Raw genomic sequence first — 14,172 nt, 5'->3', positions numbered from 1 at the left:
CTTTGAGACTGTAGTCTACACTGGAGCTCACCTGAATGTGAGAGAGCCTGTAGAGAAGTCTGCCCACACTTGAAGCATCAGTGCCTTGGAGCCCATGGACAGAATATGAATGAGACCTTCCTCTACTAATCTCGTCCTAGCCTGAGAGGAGCTATGGAAGGACTCAGCTGCAGACGGGTCACTCTCCTCTGGAAAACAATGATGAAAGAATCTCAAAACCAGTTCATATTTATGGACTTAAGGCATAAAAAAGGGTCTTGGTGTAGGATCTGTGTCTCACCCTTGTCTTTGTCCCCATCCTTCTCCTCCTGCTCTGCCACTCTCAGCCACATAGAGGCACTGAAGCCACTAGCCATGTGGGGCCAGCAGTTCTGCCCTACCAGGGGCAAGTGGAGAGGAGCAATGTGCCAGGGAGAGGAACGGAGGTGACTTGGTCGGTACTCGGTATCCCCCTCCCTGCGCCCAGGAGACAGTTTGCCCTTCCAGAGCAAACCTACACTTTTCCCTCCGGCAGCACCGTTCGGTCTGGAGCCAGTGGACACCCCTCCTGGGGTTGAAGCCCCGACGATTATTGGAAAGGTCAGGAAGTGAAGAGGTACTATATTCACGTTGGCTTCTACGATTTGTAGGATGCCTTTAAGTAAAATCTCCTGCAGGCGACAAAGTAAATGGGGAGTGAGAAAGATTATTATTTTTTTTGATTTGATAAAGAAAACACTTGATAGATTACTCTTACTACTACTTACTGCTTACTCTGCATATTTACAATTAAGATATTTTTGGATCCCTAACTTAAGTGAAGAAAAAAAAAGAAAAACATGACATACACACATTACTGAACAGTTTAATTGCTTTCACAGTCTGATCCATCTAAGGGCGTTTTCACACCTGAAAGTCCGAACCAAGGTTCATGTTTTTGTTACATTGTATACATTTGATCCGCTAAGTTTTGGTTTCAAACTGCAGTTATGCAAGCGCACTAAAGATCTATATGTGACAAAACTACATCCTGCCGTCATCACATACGTGAGCTGCGTCGCCAGATACTTATAATTGATTGGTTTGTAGACGGGCTTCCCCGTCCTCTCGTATCCTCTCTCTCTGTGTCAGAGTTTTTTCAACTGACTGCTGCTCTCCCCTACTGCCACGGCTCTTTTTGTTTTGTTGTGATGTTGAGAAGCAAGACACGGGAACTTTCTTTCTGGAGCATTTATTCAGAGACAAACGGAAACCTACTACTGATGTATTCTCAGCTCTGATAGCCGACAGCTGTCTGCTCTGAGCTCATTCACTGTCACACACTCATGTAGCCTACACACTAAGCACCGAGCTATTCCTTAAAGGAGCTACAGTATTCCCCGGTCTTGTAACACAAGGAGAGCCTGCCAGAGCTTCTTGTATTTGGTCTGAAAGTCCGAACAATCCAAAAAATGCTTTCACACTATAAACAAACCGGACCACCAGTTTGGTCCGGACCGAGACACCTCTTTTTATATCGGACCAAAATTTGGTCTTTTGATCCGGACCGTGGTCTGGGGGAGGTTTCACACCTTTAATTTTGGTTTGGATCAAACGGAAAAAGAAAGTCCGGACCAAATGAGGTAGGTGTGAAAACGCCCTAAAACAGCTCAGCATTAAACCTATGGTAACCCTAAGAGTCTTGATAGAATGCAGAAAAACACTCTAAATAGAAAACCCTGGGTAGCAGTACAAAAAGAGTAAAAAAAATCATATGTGGCCACTGTAGTTACTGACATGTCTCGTTTTCATAAACGGAAAACAGTTCACGTCACTACGTTGACATGGTTAAAAATAAATCCCTCTCTTCCCTTTTTGGAACCTATTTCTTCAACACAGGTTATTAATGATGTCTGCTGCCGGATTCCAATTAAACACAGACCTGTGGTAATAAGTTGTAGAAACACATCTGTTCCGCACCCATTGGTGTTAATTGTATATAGAATAAAGTAAGCTGAGGGGAGTGTTACTGTATGTGTTGATGAGATTTAAAGAAGTGAGAAGAGAGTGTGACAGGAAGGGTGTCTTACAAACAGGGGTTAAAGTGGGCCGGAATGATCCGGAACGGCGTTCCAGCATCTTCGATTAAAAAGTAAATTAATCTAATTGGCCGTTTCATACGTCAGTGTTTCCTGTTTCTTTAAAATAACGCCAAATATCCATTCCAGTGTTTTCACTATTCATTCTCAGCAGCGCACCACCGTGAGTCATTGCACAAGGCAACGGTCTGTGGTTAGTTCACACGTCTGTAATAACAGCGGGACAGTCGCGTACTATCTGGTAAAGTCAATTGAACAGGTTAAGATCACGTTGGCGGTAGCTTACAGGTTACAAACGGTAATGAATGACATGGTAACGTGCTGCAGATCTGGTGTTTTTAGCTCAGCTAGACAGAGAATATTTGGTTAAAATAGATAGTTGATACTTGCTGTTTTGCCCTCATTGATCACCGTTAAAGCTCCATTGTGTATTTTTTTGAGTTGATTCTTAGCAAAAACCCCTTTGTTCTTTCACAAATATGTGCTCATTCATGTGTAATTACTTCCACCAACTAATCAAAGTATTCTCGTACGCGTAGAATCTGCCATTTAGAATTATTCAGAATACATACGAGCGAGTCGCTCGAATGACGGTCACCATGTTGCGCCTCCATCTTTAAAATACATTAGCCAAAGAGGGACATACCTCCGCCTTTCACGCTTTTACACTCAGTGGCACTGATTGTGACGAATGCCAGGGAGGGAGGGGGAAAAGATTACTTGCGACTGCCGGCAGATTTGAAAGCCTGTTGTAAATTGGAGGATTTTGCCTATTCTCGAGGACATGTAACGGAGGCGCCAAGGAAGTTAAAAAGAGAATTAAAACAACAACGCGACAGGCAAAGCATCAAGACCAAAGTTAATATTGGAGTGGCTTTTCCAAGATGGAAAGAGATAAGGAGCAAGGATTTTAAAAGGGACACCGAAGTTGCCTGCTTTCTTCTCGTAATTCTGCCTATTTGTGTAAATTCGAAGTTTTATAGCTGCTACTTGCTTGGCTTACTATAGCATGGTTGTGCATAACGGCGTCTATGATACTTTTCCTCGCGTCAATGATGAAAAAGGACTGTCTACCTTGTAACATAAACGTAATCATATGTGTCGTGATTTCCCTGGCAGACAACTCACGTAATGGAGTTGTAACACAGACTAGCTACAGCTAGAACAGCTGCGTGTAAACGATGGAGATACTAAGAGCTAATTTCGGTTTCATTGACATTGTTCATACTGCTCAGAGAAATATATTCAAAAACACAAACCTCCGCTGCTTCTCTCCTACGCTGTAAACATTGCCTTACGCTATTAATCTCGTACAATACACAGAATAACGAGAGCACTGATACTTTACTAACATTAGCTTGCATATGTTTGGGAACCTGATAGCTGATGTTAGCAATGAAATGGTACCAAAATAACGTAAAACTATTATTAGACTGGAAGGAACACTCATGGACGAAGTCGTCGCTAATTTCGGGTTCGGCCACCGTAGGAGTTTAAACGTGCTCGGAATGGGGGGGAATTGTCTCGGAATTATCATATACAATTTCACCGCTAGATGGGAGAAATTGTTACACAATGTAGCTTTAAGTTAGTTGCAAGTGAATGTAGCCCCGGTGTGTTTTATGTGGACTGACTGCGTCGGACTCTCTTTATAAACAAACAGTCTATGGTCGGACTCCGTTTAAAAAATAATTTAATTTAAATTTAATTTTAAATGCTTGTCAGCAACTGGTCATAAGGCTGAGTGACTGATAGAGTTTGCTATTTACAGTAGGTGGGGTCTTTTCCAAGAAGAGGCGAATCAATAGAGCCAGTTCCTCCGCTGTGATTCGCTGGCTCACCATGGCAACCAGCAGCTCCACTAGCACAGCCTGGCAATCTGAATGTAGACCAATGAAGAGCAGATTATGTTAACAGTTTTCATTCACTTGGGCATGCACCAGAACACGACAGGCAAAAAAAAACAACAAAAAAACAACAACACACAAAACAGCATCACTGCCTGCTTTGCTCTCAGCAAAAAATATAAATGAAAGAAAAAGAAAAAGCCACAGACACATAGCAATATCTTACAATGCCAAATAAGATAAACACAAATTCTATATATAAAATCAATCCATTGGGTACAGATTTCCCCAGGAATAACTACAATTATTCAGAATGAGTATGACGTTTGAACCCTGAGGACCCAGTCAAAATGTCAGCAGCAGGAAAAAATCTATCTTAGGAACGCAGCAAACCAAGTGTACCCAATGTTTTCACACATGTCACACATGAATAATATCCAACAGTGTCAGATAAAAATAAGCCAGAATATATAACAAACCTGTAAAGGAGGGGTCTGTTTGGCTGAGGATGTTGTGAAAGCCAGACAGGATGGTTTTGACTCCTCCCTGTTAGACCAGAACAAAGGGTCAGTCATATTCCTCAGAGCACAGTTGAGGAGAAAAGTAAGACACGCACATACTGCTCAGGCGGTTAAGAGTAGTAGAAAGAAGAAGGGGTCAGTCCGACCTGGTCATAGAGCAGGGCAGCATTGCGGTGGTTGGCGTGTACAGCACCCAGTAGGCTGTGAAACACATGACTCAGAACCTCCAGGTCTGGGGAGCCAGTGGAGAGTAGCTTCAGCTCCATAATGCAGATCTCCGGGAACAGCAGCACGCCACACCTGGGCCCGTCTGCCACCGCCACAAACTCACGCAGCACAGCAGACTCCACCTTTACTCCTAAGAGAACCACCACACAAACCAGGGTAAGATCAGAGACACAACAAGAGACTCGCACACAGACATGGAGAGATGATAAACGTCACGCTGACTGGCACGCCACACATGCTAACACAGAGCGCACACTGGCCGGCCGTGTTGCTGAAAAATCTTCACAATCCACAGGCATTCCCTGCTTAGCTTGGAGGCAGCTCATAAAAATGAATAAGCCTGAGTCCTGTGCTCAGCCTCAGAGCATCATGGGAGTCCCCTCATGATTTACAGGAGAGCAGCCCAGCAGGCTCTCACGCAGCTTCTGGGACCTCCTTTTATTAATGAAGCTTGCTCTCTCTCTCTCCCTATGCACAGCTGCACAGTTTGCTTCCAGTTCTCACACATCCAGATATATACTGCTGTCAGTAAATATGAACTAAAAGCCATATATGCAGACTTAGCAATGTTAAATTAAGTTGCAGCAAACCATTAGTTTGCATTTCATGTAATTTTTCGGGGGGAAAAAAATGTACTCGTTGGTCCACAAATAATTTCGATTAACCTCTTCTCACATATTGCATAACTGAATAAGAGAAGCTGGCAAAGTGTAAATAGTTAAATATGCGATAACTTTGTTTAATATTGCGGTATTACTTGCATAAATAAACAGATATTGAAGTGCACTCAGTTCTGCCTTTCTGCTGCTTTCAGTAATTTGCTAAAATACAACAAATTGCTCGTTGACTTTAAAAAAACCCGAAAGGTCTGACTATGAATAGGCTTACGACAATGTCATCCTAAGGTAATCACACAGCACAGCTGAATGCAAGTTTCAAAATAAGGCTCACTAATCAACTACACACAATAAACCAACATATAATCAACTTGACAAACCGACTCCAACACATAGCAGCATAACGCCACACCACATTTGTTGAACTGCGACAAATGGAGGATGGGTCTCTCTCCACCCATTTCTTTCAGAACCAGAAAATAACGGGAGATATGCTAAGGTTTTCAGAGACGAGACAAGGCACAGCTCTCACCGCTGTTGCTTGTGGCCCGAGCAGAGGCCTTCGGAGGCTGCATTACACATGGGCTTGCAGTCTGAGACATCAGCCATAAATCGCCCGCCACTTAGGATGAGATGACCCACAAACATGGTGTTGAGGCTGCGGTTACACTCGCACACACAGATGGATGAGGAGAGGATATGCTGAGCTACGCCTTGTGTGTGCGCTGTCCATGTGAGGTGTAAAATTGTATTTAAAAAAAAAACATTATTATTGTATAATAATCAAGATCAAGAAAATGGCTCAAGCTTTGTGTCATATTTCTGTGGAGCCTGACATGAAAAAAAATCTATACATTTTTATTTCTCCAATTCCGGAGGGCCCTTTCATGCTCAGGGGCCCCTGAGCACATTCCCAGACAGCCCACTGGTAAATCCGGAAATGGTCTAGCATGAGGTAAGCATTTAAGATTGACTGTTTTCCAGGATACAATAGTTTTCCAGGAAGTTAAAGTCTCCATTTGATGGCTTTAGGTCACAAGATTCAGCTCATGCGGCCACAGAGTGTAGTTGCCTGCAATTGTAAAATGTAAAACAATGATTGTATTCTGAGGGGATGAAAAAGTAAAAAGGGTGTTATCAGGCCACGTTCTTAACCGGTGAGAACAGAGTGGAGAGGCAGAGCTAACACAAGAGGCTGTTGTGAGGAAAAAAAGGCGCTTAGGCCTGTTTTTTTTGCTATGTCATATGTACGCAATATAAAGTAGCCACTTGTTATTGCCAAATATCCTCCACAGCAAACCAAAAGAGGATGTGGTGTTTTTTTTACACCCATGGTGCTGCTCAATATAAAAACCTCCAGTTAATGCAAGGAAATGCAATAATGCAAAATAAGTCAACAAATGTGTTGAGTGATCAATTCAATAGTGGGAGAAGCAAGATTTCCCAAGGCTAAAAATCAGCAGGTTTTAAAAGGTTGAGACCAATACATGACCTCTCAATCCATCAAGTTTAGTCTGCTGACATTTATCAACAACCAAAATAAAATGTTACAGAAGATGGAGTACATGAAGTAGAAGTGATTAACAGCGTTCTTAAAATAAGCTCAGGGAAATAAAAAGAGTGAAATATCTAGTGGAAGACTTACAGTGAAAGCAAAGCAAACAGTACAAGTAGCGTCAAACCAGCCAAAGCTACTATCATTAGGAGTGTGTACAGTAGCTGTGTATTCTTGAGGAGGCGTAAATTGGAGTAAGAGAGGGAGTGTGTGTGTGTGTGTGTGTGTGTGTGTGTGTGTGTGTGTGGTGTGGTGTGGCAGTAAGTGTGGACCTACCCTCTTCCTGCTTGGCCATGTCTTCAGGGTTGCTTTCGCTGTCAGCGTCGTATCCCTCCTCCTCTCCCGGGGGCTTGAGGCCACAGCTCTGCACCTCGTCCACCTCCTCAGACAGATCGCCTGCTGGGGCCACCCCCTCCGCCAACACCTGGAGCTTCTTACAGAAAGAGAGTGAGAGAGGAAGAGTGAGACAGAGAGAGAGAGAGAGAGAGAGAGAGAGAGAGAGAGAGAGAGAGAGAGAGAGAGAGAGAGAGAGAGAGAGAGAGAGAGAGAGAGAGAGAGAGAGAGAGGGCAAGAAAAAGTAATGAATTTCAATCCCTTACAGTCCAAGTACAACAAGATCATTACCTAGTTAACTATCAAACTAATAAGAAAATATATTTACAATTCGGTTTTAAAAAAAACAACAGAATGGTATGCTAAAATATACCAAGCATGACAATCAGCGATCCTACCACTAATACAGCAAATCATTTGTCAACAAAATGTTTTCAAGTGATGAGGGGGGGAAAAAGTACAAGATTTTGGTCATAAGACAAATATCAGCTGACTTGCAGTGCACTCGCACAGCCCAGTTCCTTGCCGTGAACGGCCAGTCGTCATATGTGCCTGTAGGCAAACACACACAACCACACACACGCACTCAAGTAAACAGTCAAACTCTAAACCGTTTACCAGTTCAAACGAAGAGGCTTACTGTAATACACACCCATATTCCTTTCCGCATAATACTAGACAGCTTTGATATTCAATTGTGGGTGAAGGGAACATTTCAAAGAATAGTCCTTCAGTGGACAAACTTTGTGGTGGAAGACTAATCTTGGAGCTTCATCGTACATACTTGTAATGGTAAAGTGAACATCACACTCTGCTGAGCTCACGAAGAAAGAACTAAGCTCTTAGGAAATAGGTAAATCTATTATATAAAAAGCTAAATCCCCCAGTGTTGGAACAGGCTTAGTCAGACAGGCATTTTAAGACTTGTGAAAAACACGTCTAAGGCTGTGAGATAGGAGGCACCCGCTACCAGGCGGGTAGTCAGTTTAGTGAGGACAGCCAGAAGAAAAACTTATGTTTTGACATTGTTTTTTTGAACAAATAAATAAAGCAGCATGAAAGCAGTTACATACATGTCTCGACATGTGTATATTTAAACGGATTTATTCTTTATACTTTTATGAAGCCTATGTCAAATGAACTTACATTGTAAAATCTTTAAAACAAAAAGTACCATCAGTGACCCATTTGGGTTTCAAAATGAGTCTAAACAAGGGCTATCATTATGTATGTCTGCTGTTTTGTTGCATATCGGGGCAGATAACGGCTGCTTAGCAACATAGTGTGAGTGGCCATACACAGCCGCCCTGATGCTTGACGACGCTCGGCTGGAAAATGGTTTTCCTTTCATTGTACGGTTCGCTCCTAAATAAACACCACTGCTCTATATATTTTGCCGTGGTGGTCAGCCAAAGAAGCAGTATGTAGTGACTGAACACAATCTGCTTAATTCTACCGGGGGGGTATGATATGAAATATGCATTTGTTAATCTTTTGTGTTAAAGGTCCCAGGACATGGTGCATTTGGATGCTTTTATATAGGCCTTAGTGGTCCCCTAATACTGTATCTGAAGTCTCTTTCCCGAAATTCAGCCTTGGTGCAGAATTACAGCCACTAGAGCCAGTTCCACAATGAGCTTTCCTTAGGATGTGCCATTTCTGTGTCTGTAGCTATTGAGGAGGAGAGGGGGGGGGGCAAGGTGGAGGGTGGGGGTGTAGCCTTGACCAACTGCCACTTTGCTCGTTTGAAAACCATGATGTCTTTCTCTCTCTCATGGGTGGGCCAAATTCTCTGGGCGGGTAAAGCAGATAAAGGGGAGGTAACCTTTCCCCTTATGACCTCATAAGGAGCAGATTCCAGATGGGCACATCTGAGCTTTCATTTTCTCAAAGGCAGAGCAGGATACCCAGGGCTCGGTTTACACCTATCGCCATTTCTGGGACCATAGGCAGGCTGGGGGAACGCATATTAATGTTAAAAAACCTCATAAAGTGAAATTTTCATGCAATGGGACCTTTTATAAATAAATAAATAAAGTTAATCAAGCAAAGATGTCTAGTCCCCTTGACAGTGACTCATTGGACACATTGGTTGAAAGATAAGTTCACATCATTGGGTAGCACACAACAAGATGCAGTTTTTCTAATCACACATGCTTATTTAAATGCTTATTTAAAATTGTATGATCTCTCTTGACTCTAGTTCTCACCCCTGACTCTAGTTCTCACCCCTTCAGAAGCATTTGCTCTTTTGTTGAAACAAGTGATGAGAATTTGTTTGATGAAAGGGCAAGACAAGTATTTTGGGCATCTTAAGCCCCTATTTTAAGCTGACAGTAGAAAGACAACAGGGAAATAGGGGAGAGAGACAGGACATGCAACAAAGGTTTATGGTCAGGAATCAAAGGAAAGATGGAGTAGTTGTTAGTTTAAGAGGAGGATTTTTTCAGTGTGTAAATAAAAACATTTAGTATATAAATTCAGACAAAGCTTCATTTTATTGAGTAGAGGCTGTCCAGAAGATTAGTAGGGTAACATTTTGCCTGATGAATAGGGTTTGGCATCATATTGATTTTAACTAATCTGATTCCAATTCCCATTCTTCCTTTTGATTCCGGTTCTTATCGATTCTTGATTCTGATTCTTTGAGGGGTGGAGTTGAAACAGGTCACATGCTTATTTCACAGATAAGAGGAACATTTCAATTAAATTCAATGATGATTTACACTTTTACCGGGCTTTTTCAACGTAAAATAAAGCCACACTAGAACGCCGCTTACCGTGCTTATGGCTGCAACAGAACAAGCGCCTGGAAGTACGGTGGCTGCTACAAACCAAATTTTCCAAACGATTCCAATAAAGAAACGATTCAATTGGAATTGGAATTTTTGAAACGATTCCAAGTTGGAACTGGTTCTCGATGCCCAATCCTACTAATGAACATAGATAGCACCTCCTGTAGCTGCAGAGGAATCAAGTGTCTGATTGGCTATAACCTGAACTTGCCTTGTGTAGCTAAACAAAAACTTGAGAATATAAAAAGTTGCATTAACTTCACTCAGTTTCTCCCAAGGCAGGACTCACCCTGTCTGGCTTCTCCTCAGGCGGGTCAGGACAGGATGATACCTCTGCCAAAGCCACTCTCAGGAGAGAGTCAAACAGAGGAACAGCAAGGTCAGAGTTCACCACCCCTGAGCGAGAGAGCTGGTCTCTCACCTCAAACAGGGTCTCTTCCACTGACTGGAGCTATAGACGAGAGGAGACATAGCAGTTTAATTCAAAAGTTGTTTTTGTGTGGTTGATGTGGTCAGGGATTAGCTGATCAGTATGATATTAAACTACGTACCTGATAAGAAAGCTCAGGCTCTATCCTCTGCAGGGCCGAGTTTGCACTGTGCAGACAAATAGCCAGCAAGGCCTCAAGGAGACGAATACTTTGTAGTTGCCATTCTTCCTCCAGCTTCTTTGCTGGATCTTTGGTTTTTCCCTCAGCTGGACCAGTGCTGAGGGCGTCGGCTGAATCACAAGTTATCTCCTCCAGTCCCATTGAGGTAGCTGGGGCTGTGGACTCGGGGCTGCCTTTGCCCTTACCATCCCTCTTCTTCTTTGCTTTCCCATCCTTGGTCTTACAGGAAAGTTTCTGAATAACCATGGCCATAAGGCGCAAGCAGACATCCAGTCCTCCTAGCCTGAAGAACTGCCTCTGAAACAAGGGGCTGGCCAGGTAGATCCACCGACACACTGACCAAACATCTGCAGCCCGTCGTAACTGCTCTTTGGAGGGCAGAGCCACGCTGTCTGGGGACAGGTAAGGCAGTCGCCCGCCAAAAGGTTCACTGGCTGTACTGTCGTAACCTGAAGTGTCCTCAGAGTCATTAACTGAGTCCTGGTCAGAATCAGCCTCTTTGCTAACACAGAGGAAGGCCACACACAAGAAAAGGTTTATAACATGGAGGTGGGTCTCTGCTCGGCTGCGCCCTGGTCCACGGCCCTGCCCACTCCGGCTTTTATTACGCGGATATGCCTCCTTTAGGCCTTCGTAGAACTTGCTGAGGCTCTGTGGGCCCTCTCCAGCCCCTCGGGACCCCAGTTCCTCAGCCAGGCCCAAGACGGCCTCCCTTTCTTCAGCATCAACACTCTCTACCTCCTGAAGCACCCCGTCAGCCTGCTGGTGTCCAATCCCTATTATTAGAGTCTCAAACACCTTCAAAGCCGAAGAGCGTGTCTGGTCTAGGTAGACAAGCTCCGTCACCTGATTGAGCCCGTTGCAACTGACGAAAAGGTCTCTGATCACCCTGGAACAGAAAGTATTAGAAAGTAAGCAAAGTAAAGCAGAAACTGGACATAAAGATTACACACTTTCAATATAGGTAAATAGCAAGACTCATAATTCAACACTTACAACACTAAACTATGCCATTCATTAACTTAAAAATTACCCCCAGGAAGAATATATATGCATGTGCCTCTCATTGGCCAAAGAAAGGATTAATATGGTAATACAAGGGTGAATTGCATACATTTAAACTCTTCTAGATCTCCCAGCAATCTATCTATAAATTGCAGGAAGGTCTGTCTGTCTGTCTGTCTGTCTGTCTGTTATGCGCCTATCTCTAGAACCGTTCGATGGATGGATGGTCCGATGGATTTCAAACTTGACAGGTGTCTTGCTACGGGCACGAGTAAGTGCGGTGCCAAGTTTGACGTGGATTAGAAATGCAAAAGATATCGTTAAATATATATTGGTAAAAGAAGCACACATTGGCTTTTGCCGCTCTAGCTGCTGGCCACTCCCCCTCTCACACTACACACTGACTGAGCACAACGCAGAACCAGAGACAGAGAGGGTCGAAGAAAGCAGCAGCGCTTTGGAAGCTAAAATGTAACATACACCTCAGACCAGAGATGGGGACTCGAGTCTGAGACTCGGACTCGAGTCGCACTTAAGTCACACAAAGACCTGACTTCAGACTTGATTTGCGACTCGATCCAAAAGACTTCAGACTTGACTCGGACTCGAGCTTCGAGACTCGCCAACACCTGTTTTCATGTAATAATTGCTTTTAAAATCTAAATTTATTCATGTATATTTTCCTATATTGGCGCATATACGTTGGGGAAACGTATGACGAGCTGCATGTCCCCTGCCCTTAGCGCATGCGTTACGTTGCACATTATGGCAAAGCCTTATGTGCGCGCACTCACATATCAAAAAACGCATTGACGATGGCGACACCAAGTCCTCCCGGAGTTGTGCCTTTTGTCATTAGTTTTGCTTTCAATAACTTGGTAAACAGTGGCAGTAAGCGAGCAGCTACATGCAAGGTGTGTGGCACCTGGCACCAAGATAAATGATGCCGGATCAACAACGTCGAACTTCATCAGGCATCTCAAAACACATCCAGATAGATCCATCTCCCCAGGAACAAACGCTGTGTCAGTTGGGCAAACTCATGTGATGCATAATTGATCCCGTGGATGATATGTAGACTATTAAGTGAACAAGGGGTACCAGGTCCACCAAACACTGGGCCGTCTTGACTGTCTTAATTCTGCACATATTTCTGTTACTGTAGTCCTATTTACTATTTCATTATTTCATCCATGCGTGGCGCAGCGGATCCGTGCGCACTATCACCTGCCGTGGAGACGCTGGCCTCACTAACCTCTCCTCCTCTGAGTCGGATCTCCCTCATGCTGGACTCAGTTTCACTGAGCGTACGAACACTTAGAAAATAAATAAATTGCATTACATCAGTGAGTTCAAACTGCTTATTGTGCGTAATTTGGACTGACACTGAGATACATGTTCACACACACACACACACACACGCTGTTTAGCTCTCATAACGAAAACTGTCAAAAAAATCAAACCCAAACTCCAATTATTATGGACGTTATCTGACATTAAGCATTTCTGCTTCACATTTTCAGCAGGGCAGCAGAGCGGCTGTGGGTTGACTCCCCGCGGTTCTCATGGGGTTTATAAGTCATAACGTGAAAAAGCTTAACGTGGTTTAATGTACCTAAACAACGATCAATCATCACCACATTTCTGGCTCGATTTTTTGACAGTTTTCAGTGGTTATGAGGAGCAATATGAGAGATAAATTTGGTAATCATTGATCATTGTTTAGGTACAAGCTAGCTTTTTCCTCGCCATAGGCACCAATGAAGAAGACAACGCTAATGTGAGATAACGTCTATAATCGTTGGATTTTTGTTTAGTTCTTTTGACAGGCTTAAGTGTTCATTACAAGATATGGCCATGAGAAATTTGGTGACGATTGCTCGTTGTTTAGGTACATTAAACCACGTTAAGCTTTTTTTCACGTTAAGCAGAATGTCCCGACAGACAGGCAGTGTTGTGAACAGAGATCGAAGCGTGCAGCCAGCGCAGCAGCAGAGCGGCTGTGTCTGCTCTGTGGGGATAGAGATTGTTGTGGATTTTTTGGCATCTGTCGCTCAAGAATTATATGTGTTATGGACTTTTTTTTAAACTAAAGAAGCTCGAGGTTTTCAAAAAAAGTGGTGGGTACAAAATGACTCATGACGAAATCTGGTAGGTACGCGTCCCCACCGAAATCTCTCGAAAGCGACTCCTATGACGCTAATGTCTGATTACTCCGCATTTTCATTGTGATATTTTGTGATTACATTCTGAATCTGCAACGTTCTCCATCAGGTAAATCAGTGAGTTACTAGTAGGGTATACAGGGGAGTTGCATATGAAGTGGTTCAGGGTCCTTCTGTAAGTAATTTTGGGGTAGAATTTGGTTTTGATGAATTCTACAAGCAGCAATACCACAGGCCAAGCAGCGGCCCGTTCCAAACAGGCACATTTTGAACGGGCACTGCACTAGTTAAAATAAATGGCACCACTCAGTCTAATCTAACAAACTATACAACTAGTCAGCAGATATAATTTCCTCCAGGGCACAATAGCGCCTTTAAATATATAAGTCAACTTCTATTAACATGATAAATTAACTGTGAAGGACACTACATGCTAAC

The 14,172-nt window shown here is 43.3% G+C and overlaps 1 protein-coding gene across 5 annotated transcripts in view; it reads right to left on the bottom strand.

The window, feature by feature from the left end:
- Positions 1 to 14,172, bottom strand: part of lyst (lysosomal trafficking regulator) — a 68,210-nt gene that overhangs the window by 26,926 nt on the left and 27,112 nt on the right. For 4 of the 5 annotated variants that reach the window (XM_035992694.1, XM_035992697.1, XM_035992695.1 and 1 more), the window contains 8 exons: positions 10,505 to 11,453; positions 10,219 to 10,404; positions 7,102 to 7,258; positions 4,572 to 4,783; positions 4,384 to 4,450; positions 3,827 to 3,936; positions 281 to 650; positions 32 to 188 (listed from right to left, as the gene is read on the bottom strand). In XM_035992694.1, coding sequence (XP_035848587.1) covers positions 32 to 188; positions 281 to 650; positions 3,827 to 3,936; positions 4,384 to 4,450; positions 4,572 to 4,783; positions 7,102 to 7,258; positions 10,219 to 10,404; positions 10,505 to 11,453 — 2,208 coding nt within the window. The remainder of the gene's footprint in view (positions 1 to 31; positions 189 to 280; positions 651 to 3,826; positions 3,937 to 4,383; positions 4,451 to 4,571; positions 4,784 to 7,101; positions 7,259 to 10,218; positions 10,405 to 10,504; positions 11,454 to 14,172) is intronic. The other variant, XM_035992696.1, reaches the window with a different exon arrangement.

Source organism: Sander lucioperca, chromosome 15, assembly GCF_008315115.2.
Source record: "Sander lucioperca isolate FBNREF2018 chromosome 15, SLUC_FBN_1.2, whole genome shotgun sequence".
NCBI classification, from domain to species: Eukaryota; Metazoa; Chordata; class Actinopteri; order Perciformes; family Percidae; genus Sander; species Sander lucioperca.
The sequence above is the reverse complement of the archived record's forward strand: the minus strand, read 5'-3'. Positions and strand labels throughout refer to the sequence as shown.